This window comes from Oryzias melastigma, linkage group LG20, assembly GCF_002922805.2.
Source record: "Oryzias melastigma strain HK-1 linkage group LG20, ASM292280v2, whole genome shotgun sequence".
Taxonomy (NCBI): domain Eukaryota; kingdom Metazoa; phylum Chordata; class Actinopteri; order Beloniformes; family Adrianichthyidae; genus Oryzias; species Oryzias melastigma.
This window is the reverse complement of record NC_050531.1, coordinates 6,456,415-6,467,104: the sequence shown is the minus strand read 5'-3', so window position 1 is coordinate 6,467,104 and position 10,690 is coordinate 6,456,415. Positions and strand designations below refer to the sequence as shown.

Below are 10,690 nucleotides of genomic sequence, written 5' to 3'. Positions count from 1 at the left end.
GGATTCAATAAACAAAGGAAGAAAGGATAACTGTCGTTTTCACACTGACAATGACGTTCTTACCCATCCAGACCTCTCCAAAGCAGCCCTGTCCCAGTTTTAACTCCAGCTGCAGGGATTCCCTGGAAATCTCCCAGGCGTCCTTCGCGAGTCCCTGAGTCTGAGGCTTGACCGTGGGGCACACTGTGGTCAGCCTGTGGCAGAGTCCGTCTGCATGCTCTGCGATACAAGGACAAAACATTAGCGGCACCAGAAGGGTTTTAAAGCGGGTCTGTTTTCCACCTCATTTCATCCTGACTGACGCACTGAGACGCTCACATGCTAACAGAATCAAAAATAGATGGGGGGAAGTGGATTTTTATCACAGGAAGCCTCTGGAGAGTCACAGCGAGACCAAGTGGAATCACAGAGACTTAACCTCAACGTCATCAGGCTCCAAATCATAGCTGCACCGTCAGTTCTCATTAAAGTTAAAGACCCACTCCCATGAAAATTGGTGTTCTTGTGGTATTTTACTCACATATAAAGAAAATGAAGCTCAAAATTGCATTTCTGGTGATGTCTTTATTCAAATTGTTGTGAGCAGATGAAAAATTGCCATTTAAAAAAACGATTGTGACGTAGAATATACTGATCTCTCAGCAACGGGGGAGGGTAAGGGGGGCGGGGTTGCTCTGCACCTACAGTCTCGCCCACAACTCGGAGGTTAACTACTGCTACTCTGCAGAAACTATATCCTGGAAAATGACAGTTTTTTTTATTATTTTGCCTCAAAACAGCCTAATAAACACCACTGTGAATGTTTTTAAAATAGATCCGAGTGGGACTTTACTGCCTTGTTTCCACTGAGCGGTCTGGACTGGACCGGTATGGTATTTTGACCATTTCCATTATAAAATCGACCCACTAGGCCAGACTGATTAGTACCATTTTTGGTTCCCTGTTGGTTGTAGGTCCATAGAAAAATGGTACCAGTTAAGGTGGAGCTACTGTCGTCATGCGATGAAATCCATTGATTGGTGGAAAGCTATTATGACATCAGCAAGCGTCCCACCAACGTTTTTCCCAACTCAAGATCCAAGCCGAAAATTTTGCCTTTTTTTATTCTTCTTCCTCCTGCAATCTTCTTGCAAAGAATATTCAATTTCCCCTTTTTATTTGCGGCGGTAAGGGACAAGAGACAAATCCACAAATACGAAGAACTGCTGTAGTCGCACCGTTATGACACACAGCTACTTTAGAGGTCTACACCCCTCCCATGCGCCTTGATGGTCCAATACTCAATGGAAACGCTCGCTTGAATTGCCTGGACCATTCTAAACAGACCAGGAAGGAGCTGGTCCAGTCTGGACCGCTTAGTGGAAACGAGACATAAGGGTGTTTTCAGACTATAAAGTTCCTCGGTTCGGACCGAGTCCGCCTGATTTGGTCTGGATCGAGTCCTGAACCTTGTTCTGTATTCGGACTGGCGTCTACCAGAGATTTCTGTTTTGGACCAAAGCTTGTCAACAAAACCACTGTATTAAAGATCTCTTCAGTCATCGGCCAGGACCTATGAGGCAGGTCAAAACAACAAGAAAAAGTCGGAGATGCTGCACTTTAAAATGCTTGTTGGGATAGTTAACTTATTTAAACGTTATATTTCGATTACTAGTTTTGAACGTCAGAAACAACAATTTTTTACTTGTTCCTTTGGTACAACAGAGAATTTCTTGCAAGAAAACATCATCTGCTTTAATTTAGAGGACGTTAGCACAGCAGTACTAAGGTCTGAAGGTACGCTGAGAAGTGTTTATGACATATAAGTTGTTGGGAAATTAGTGAGAAGCAATGTGTATGTTAAAAGTTCAAGTAGTAGTTCAAGCTACAAGCTAGCTTTTAGGATGATCAGAAACCTTTTCAACAGTGCTAAAACAAACTTTCTAACAAGTGACCAGTTGGACCAGTTATGTCCTCTTTGATAACACAGCAATCAACGGTTTACATTTGTCTGCGGCTCACCGGTCGCTTCATTACTACTCTGGTTACATCACATGACCACCGGCTACGATGGCTGTTTTAGTCCAGTTCTTTAATTCCGAGAGCGAACTGTATTCAGACTGAGGAATCTCAGAGCGAACCGAAGTTCAGTCCGATTGGAAACTAATCGAAACCACCCCAAAAGATGTGGTTTTTGATCCTGGACCGAAGTTCGCTTGGGTGCATTTAGACTAAAAAAATAGTTCCAGGTTATCTTGGAAAACAAACTCTGACTACCCCCTGAATTAGATACGTTTCCCACCATGACTCAGAATCCAACCCCCTCCAGGTGTGTTGAAAAATCCTACCTGTGTAGTGTTTGACCAGTTTCTGCAAGGTGTCAAACTGCGCCCGTGTGGTGATGTAGTATCCTCCGTTGTCCAGCTTACGGATCTTGTAGTGCTTCACGTTGTCGCCTTTGGCCGAATCCCAGTCTCGTATTGAGAGGGAATAAGCTCCTGAAATGAGACGAGAACGTTCTATCCAATCTGTTTGAAACTTGATTGCAATCAAATATTTTAAAAGTAAAACCGTCCTCCAAAAAAAGTCCGCAACCTTTGCTGCAATGCAGCAATTGGGAATAAATCCGAGCCAAGTCGATGATCAAAAAGTCTGTTCTGTTTGGAATCAGCAACCAAAACAAGATGCTAAAACACATTTTTTGTATCGATTGAAGGTTTTTGCTGTCCAAATAGTCATTTTTGAAAAAACTGTTGCCAACTTTTCCATTAGAACAAGAGAAACGGTGCAGACAGCCTTTACTGGGCACTTTGTGGGGAGCCGCCGCATAGCATTAATCTGTTCCTCTTCTGGCTATTACACCTATACTTTTATTTATCTATGCAGATTTTTTGATATTTTTTTAGGTTTTTCAACTGCATGGACTTCAAAACAAGAAATTCTCATCCAACAAATTCCGATCCAGCACTTTCCATGATGTTTTCCCCTCAAACACCACATATCAAATCCACACAATTGACTTGAAGTCAAATTTACATCGTTTAGGAACCAGTGGAGGCCTTTTTATGGGGTCAAATCCCCATACAGAAGGGTCAGCTGTTGGACTGTTGAAACATAAATAACTAGATTATGATAATTACGTCATAAAATAAACAGTAAAACATCATAAAGGTGGAATTATAAGTTCACTTCCTCCCAGTCCTTTTACAGCAAATATTTGTCACATTTAATGGATTCAATGCGTCATGTATTGCATGTATAAGTACAAATATGTCTATTTATGATTAAAAGTAAATATAATGGCATCATTTACGTGTGTATGTGGTTGTACGTATATCTTTTTAGACATTTTTCCAGTCAAGTCACTATGAATCATCAAAAGTTGGATTTATCTATGTATAGAAACATCTCTTTTGTTTGTCTTCTGTAGTATTTTTAGTTTTGGTTGCTTGAAATAAATTTATTTCAATCGGATCTGATCCAAACGAGAGATAGAATTTTGCTGCTTTCATATTCACCACTATCAAATGCACAAAAAAATGTTTGGACAATAGAAAAATAGACTTTTCTTAAAGATATAACAAAGAAAATTCTAATTTTCATGAAAAAGTGGGAGACATTATTTTTTTTATATGGAGTTTAAAGACAATAATAGACGTTAGACTGTAATGCTGGCAAGAACGCCAAAAGATGACGTCTCCAACACTCAAAAATGCATCATTTTTTTCCACTGCTCAGGATAAAAGCTTGTTACCTTTAGTTGTTTCACTTTCTCGCACCAGGAAAGTTCCTCGAACGTTCCCAGGATTTAACAGCAACCTCTCAGCATCTTTACGCCCCATTTTTCCAAAGTACCATCTGAGAATAACGTTTTAAAAAGACAGAAAAATAGACTATGAATTCAAATAATTGGCTCAGATCTGTTTAGATTGAAATTTTTTGTATTAAAAGTGGCACAAATGACACAATGATTGCAGGTAAGGTGAGATCATGCATCTGTCTTCAGGTGGATTAACCGTCAGGTTATTAGCAGAGGGCAGTCTCACTCTTCAGCTTGGATGGAGTCGGCGGGGGCAACATAATTGCTGGGGATGTAGCCTTTCTTTCCCGTGGTGATGGAGCGAGCCTCCCACCAGTCTCCTTCTCTGCAGGAGGATAATGACACAAGAGAGGTGAGACAAATGTAACTGTCGACTGCTGCTGCTGCTGCTGCTGCTCTGGAGATGGATCTAAAGCGTTGTAAAAAAAAAAGTAAATAAATAAAAATCTGGTCATTCTTATTTAAAATCATGCATATTTCACAGTTTATAAAAAGGGTTTTGCAGCTGCACGTTTCATCTGCAAGATCTGCAAAAAAAAAAACTATAACCCCATTTAGTTCCCATTACAATGCTGTCATTTTAGGCCACATCTGCGCCGGAGCTGAAAGCCCCAAAAGCGTGCATTAAGAACAAAAGCCGTAATCTAATTCATTCATGAAGACAGACACACTGACAGGTGCAGCTGAGTGTCGGAGCAGAGGCAGAATGGGATCTGATCACAAAAATCCCTACGTGTTGTTGATGATCTGGAAGCGATCGCCCTTTTTGAACGTTAGGTCGTCCGATGTCCTGGCTTCGTAGTCGTACAAGGCCACGAAGAAGGTAACCCCGCCTGAAAATTGAAAATAGGAGCAATTTAGAAAGAGTTTCTTGACAGCAGATAAGCTACAGCAGAGTGAAACACCCCCTCCCCCTCACCGATTCTCCGTTAAACAGAATCTGCACTCCCAGACGGATGAGTTTCACCTTCCCGCTGACAACAATGCTGTCAATAATAATGCTATTATCACCTGCGAGAAAGCAAACACCACAGCAGGGCCGCTTTCATCCCCCTACGAGAGCACATAATCTACCGTGGAGGAGGATTACAACCTAAATCCCACTTCTACAGGAGGGTTTAATCCCAGCTCTGTGCCCAGAAGACCACAGCTGATCGCAGAATCCATGTTAACAATAAAGATTTAAGGTGGAAAGAAAAAAAAACGGTACCCAGGATTAGCAAAGCCCATGAAAGAGGGCAATAAACTAAAAACTGGCATTTATATTTGGCCTTATAGGTTTTTTATTAAATATGACACTAAAATTATAACATTTTTTCTAGTTTTTGACAGGAAAACTATTGGGGAAAAAAAATGAAATTTGTGCAGAAAGATGCCAGAAAGGGAAGCACTGCAGCTGTAAATGGGGCGCCCCCTCCACCAGCTGAACACCCCACAGCACCTGGAGGCACCTCATTTTCTTCAGGAAGAAGAGAAAGTCTAAAGAGACCTGAAGTCTCAGGCCATTATCACAAAACCTGTAAAGCTTCTTTAACTTTTATTTCATCTTTTTGTAACTATGCAGTTTGGTTCTTCAAATTGGAGCCCATCCATCCATCCATCTATCCATCCTTAATGCTGCGATTATTTTAATAGTCGACTAATCACCGATAATTTTTTCCGATTAGTCGCCTAATTGGGTCATGGGCAAACTGGATGTAAAGCACACATCTTAACCATCATTAGCTTTAAACTAACTAAAAATGAGATTTATAGCATTTCCTGTGATAATGCTAGTGTGAATGCTGTAAGCTGAATTTGGCCGCTAAAGATGCTAGTGCTGATAGCTGAAGAGGCTGAAATTTAAAGCTAAAAACGCTGCAGCAAATATCTGAAAACACAGAAGCTGACAGCCAGCTACAATATTTGTTAAATGCCAAATTAGCCTAAAAAAATATAAAAATAGAAGCCTAAGTTAGCCAAAACAGCTAGCATGTAGCTGAAATATTAGCTAAATTCAAAAACAGCCTAAAAAAACAAAAAAAGCATAAGTTAACCAAAACAGCTAGCATGCAGCTGAAATATTAGCTAAACTCCAAAATAGCATAAACAACCTCAAGAATCCTAGATTAGCCAAAACAGCTAGCATCCCTCTGAAATATTAGCTAAACTCCAAAACAGCCTAAAAATATATATAAAATACATAAGCTAACCAAAACAGCTAGCATGTAGCTGAAATATTAGCCAAATTGAAAAAAACCGCCAAAAAAACACAAAAAAGCATAAGTTAACCAGAACAGCTAGCATGCAGCTGAAATATTAGCTAAACTCCAAATTAGCATAAAAAACCTAAAGAATCATAGATTAGCCAAAAAAGCTAGCATCCTTCTGAAATATTAGCTAGACTCCAAAACAGCCTAAAAATATATAAAAGACATAAGTTTTCCAAAACAACTAGCATGCAGCTGAAACATTACCTAAATTCCAAATTAGCATAAAAAAACTGAAAACAATTCATAAATTAGCCAAAACAGCTAGCATGTAAGTGAAACATTGGCTAAACTCCAAATTAGCCGAAAGAAACTGAAAAAATCCTAAATTAGCCAAAACTGCTAGCACGTAATGACTATTGTCATCGACTATTTCAATAGTCGATTAGTCGTTGATTTGTCGACCAATGGTGGCAGCTCTACCATCCATCTTCCATACCCGCTTAATCCCTTTTGGAATCACAGTGCTGCTGGAGCCTATCCCAGTCCAATCTAAGATCTCTCTCTCTCACACACACCTATCAGAACTCCACACAGAAATGACCCAGATTTGAACGCGTGCCTTCTCGCTGTGAGGAAAGAGTGCCAACCACTACACCCCCCCAAATCTTAGACCAGTGTGCAAAAATATCAACACTTAAAAAGGTGTATAAATCCATTTTTATTTAACATTTTTTAGAAGATTCATTTTTTTAAGTGAACCTATGACATTTGTTATAAAAACTCATTATTCAAAATATGTCACCTATCAATATATTAACTATTAGCCAGCTAAGTGGCCTTGTGGTAGAGTGTCTGCCCTAAGAATGGGAGGGCACGAGTTCAAATCCATACCAAAGACTGTAAAAATGGGATCCAGTGCCTTCCTGTTTGACACTCCGCTTTTAGGGGCTGAATTGGGAAGTTAAACCAGTGGACCCCAAACTACGGCCCACGGGCCAGATTTGTCCCGCCTCCACATATTAGAGACCCAGTCTGGCCATTCGATCGAGACCCACACAGAATGAGACTTTTTATTCCATTACAATCAGGTATTTGTTTTACTTCTAGAGCTTAAACAACAGAGAAAATAGAGAATATGTTCATGTTAGTTGGAGAAAAATGCACAAGTTTTACATCTGTAGTCCTAATTTACAGATTTTACCTTCACGAGTTACATTTCTATGTACATTACATACTCACCCACTCACCTGCACTCTGGATGGAGGAGGAGATAGGATCTTGGGGTGTTTATTCCTGTCAGCTGCTATTTTTTACCTTTTCTGCTCATGATTAATCCTGTTTATTAACTAATTCAAAGTCAACGTATTATTTTATCCCTCATAATGGAATAGACGGCGGCGTATTCTTTGAGACAGAAGGGCGTCAGACATTTTACTGCTGCCATCGGCTCCTCGGGAGGCAAAAAGTCGCCTCAACATTTACAGTCTTCTAATTAGGTTTATTCATCCAAGACTTCATTGGGAGTCTGAGATGGATTAAATAAAAGTTTTGACTCTTTCTTAATAACTCTGACCAAACGTGGACCTCAGTGAAGCAGACTCACTTGAGACGGCACCGGAGAAAGAGTTGGATAGAGGACCGGAGAAGGAGGTCGATGTTCCTCCAAAGGGAGTGATGGTGGACGAGGAGCCGCCGAACGGCGTAAGGCTGTGGTTGAAATTCCCAGCTCCAGACCCGGACGACGGTGCAGGGGCTGGATTCTGTTGGGGCAGGGTGGGATCTGGACCGTAGTGACCGACGTGGGCCGCGGTGGCTCCGGCGGTGGAGTCGGACGCGGGGGAGCTCTCAGGCTGGTACTTCAGCGCGGGGCCTTTGTCCTCTTTGCTCTTTATGCAGCCCATGGTGTCCTGCACACACACAGGAGGGGCTTGATTTAATGCAAACAATAGAGATAAAAAAATAAAAAATAAGAAGAGTGAGGGGCTATGGAGAAGGGGGCAGATAAACAACCGCAACATAAGCTGAGGATAAACAGAATCTAATGTTAGGAAATGTAATGATCCTTTTTTTTTGCTGTTGTTTCAAGCATTTAAGACATTAAGCCGTGTTGTAACTAGGACATATGGGTAAATACTAAATCCGCTTTGAATCCCAGTGATCCAAATGTGGCCACGGACAGTCAATTGTGCATTCATGCAGAGTGGGCGGGGCTCCAAAACGGATGGAGTTATGAAGGACGAGTGGCTGCAGTGCAGATCAAATCTAAAATACGGTGGCCCTGAAGGATAAATCACACCAATAAATCACACATATTAAAGATCACAACATTAACAAAACATTACATTATAGAAATCAAAACAAAAAGATTTATCAAGATGGAATGTCAAAAAACTGGAAAAGGTAAAGAATTAAAAACGCAAACATCATCTAATCTATCATCTAAACCAGTTTCTGTTTTTAGGGTTTTTTTTTTATTGTGTTTTGATTTCTAGAATGTAAAGTTTTTCTTTTTTTCTTGTTTTTTGTATTTTTATTTGTCAGTTTAATTTTTTATACATTTTTACATTGATTGATTTTGTGATGTGATTTGGACTTCAAGGCCACCGTACAAAAACCTTGCATCTTCACATGGTGCAGCCATTTTTAAAAATATATATTTTTTGTTTTTATTTAAATTTTCCTTTACTTTAAAGTATTTTTTTTTTACATTTTTGTTTTTTCAAACTATTTTTTTGGCTGCTGCAATTGGTGCTATACCTAAAATGAACAAACAAATTCTCAAATTAATTTAAAAAGCTTTTTTCGTTTCACGGTTTGCAGTAAAACATTTTTTGCCAATAGGTGAAGACATTTTTTTACACAACTTTATGTGTTACCATGGATTCCATGTTTTCTCAATTGAAGCGATCTAAGTGAATGTGGGTTTTAAAAAGAAAAACAAACATTGGTTCTGAACAAAAGAAAAATTCAGTGCGGATTTGGCTTCGTATGTTTACTGAAAACATTGGTTTTACCAGTTTAAAGGAACAATAAAAAAGCCAAATAACAGCAAAGAACTACTAAAGATTATGATTAAAGAGAAATAAGTAAATAGAAAACACACATTAAGTTAAGACTACTATAAATTAGTGAAAAAAAATCCCAAAAGTACTCAAAGAGTAATAAAAAGCAGAGCCATAAACACAAAGAACATATAAAAATCAACAACAATATAAAACAAATCCAATTCCGATATGAACAAATACACACATATATGTATATATATAAAAACTAAAAAATAATATAATAATTAAAATTATATGTGTTTAGAAATGCATTAAAATGTATCAAAGAGACGTAAAATAACAACAAAATAATACAAAACTGATTTTTGGAGTTCTGTTCATGCTAGTGGGACAACAGAAGAGGTTTATCATTTTGAGGGAAAATCAAAAAGAAGTCTGAGCAAATCCAAACTCTTAATGACTGAAAAACAGCAGCTGCAGAGCCGGTTAACACTAACAATATGCAGTCAATGAGGATTAATTACAAGCAAGGAAGATGAAAGCGGACAAAACAAGCAGCTCCACTGAAGAGGATGTACAGATGTTAATGACACCAGATCGTTTCATTGCAGGGTCACAATTATCCAATTATCAGCCAGAGGGACTGACTCTAGTTTTAATTAGGAGTTCACTGAGTTCTCCTGCCGAACAGCCATGAAAATCCAACAAATTATAAAAACCACAAATACTTTTTAACATTTTTCACAAAGTGAATGCGCACAAGCGGTTAAATTCTATCACACCGGGCAGCCTCTGAAAAGCTTCGATCTAACTCACTTCCAACAAAATGCTTAGAAAAAACTTTCAAATAAATCTAATCTGAGACGTTAGATCTGCAGCCAACCTGTGGAGAACGCTGGCACAGAAGAGAGACTTTTCGTTTCCGAGCCAAACGTTTCCTCAGCCTCGGGGTGAAACCGCTGTCATGGAAGGCAGAGCGCCTGCTCAACGGCGGACTGCGGTCAGCTCTGCACTTCATTACGGGGCAAAAGAGAGCGTGGCTGCTCCGGTCGGCGTGACCACAGTGTAAAACACATCTGCACGTCACCAAAGTGACAACACCTTTATGGCACGTCTACGCTGGATATGCACAGCAACAATTTATTTCTTCATTATATTGATTAATCCATCAAGAAAAAAAATCAAAAAATATATAAATGTTTGTGCTTTACAGTTTTAAATTTGTTTGGTTTAAAATTCAACTTTTTTTAAATACTTGGAAGCTTAGGGAACTCCGTCAGTTTTTGACTTCAATTGATTTAAATTCAAATTTAAGCTCCATCCTAAAATATAAACTTATAGTGTTTCTTTTAAAAACCAAAATGTTTCAGGAGATGATAAAGACTTTCCTTCCCTATGCAGCGGGGCAGCTTATATGTCAAAGAAATCATGTATTTTGTGGTATAAGAACCACATTTGACATGGATGTTCCATAGGATCCCATCCTTCAGAAATTCGTGTTACAAAAACCAAAATTGTCGCCATTTGTAAAGATGGCAGCCATTTGTCAAGATGGCGTCCTTTTGTAAAGATGGGGGCCATTTGTAAAGATGGAGCCTTTTGTAAAGATGGGGGGCTTTTTTAAATATGGGGGCCATTTGTAAAGATGAGGGCCATTTGTAAAGATGGAGCCTTTTGTAAAGATGGGAGCCATT

At 39.2% G+C, this 10,690-nt stretch overlaps 1 protein-coding gene and 1 long non-coding RNA gene across 2 annotated transcripts in view; one reads left to right on the top strand and one right to left on the bottom strand.

Moving 5' to 3' along the window:
* Positions 1–4,341, top strand: part of LOC118600229 — a 19,220-nt gene extending 14,879 nt beyond the window's left edge. The window contains exon 2 of the long non-coding RNA XR_004949836.1: positions 3,986–4,341. This is a non-coding gene — a long non-coding RNA (uncharacterized LOC118600229). The remainder of the gene's footprint in view (positions 1–3,985) is intronic.
* The window catches only part of LOC112151197 (tyrosine-protein kinase yes), a 36,717-nt gene that overhangs the window by 11,437 nt on the left and 14,590 nt on the right, over positions 1–10,690 (bottom strand). The window contains exons 2-7 of the mRNA XM_024279940.2: positions 7,595–7,898; positions 4,533–4,632; positions 4,026–4,124; positions 3,734–3,837; positions 2,328–2,477; positions 64–219 (exon numbers count right to left, since the gene is read on the bottom strand). Of these exons, the coding sequence (XP_024135708.1) occupies positions 64–219; positions 2,328–2,477; positions 3,734–3,837; positions 4,026–4,124; positions 4,533–4,632; positions 7,595–7,892 (907 nt within the window). The 5' untranslated portion in view covers positions 7,893–7,898. The remainder of the gene's footprint in view (positions 1–63; positions 220–2,327; positions 2,478–3,733; positions 3,838–4,025; positions 4,125–4,532; positions 4,633–7,594; positions 7,899–10,690) is intronic.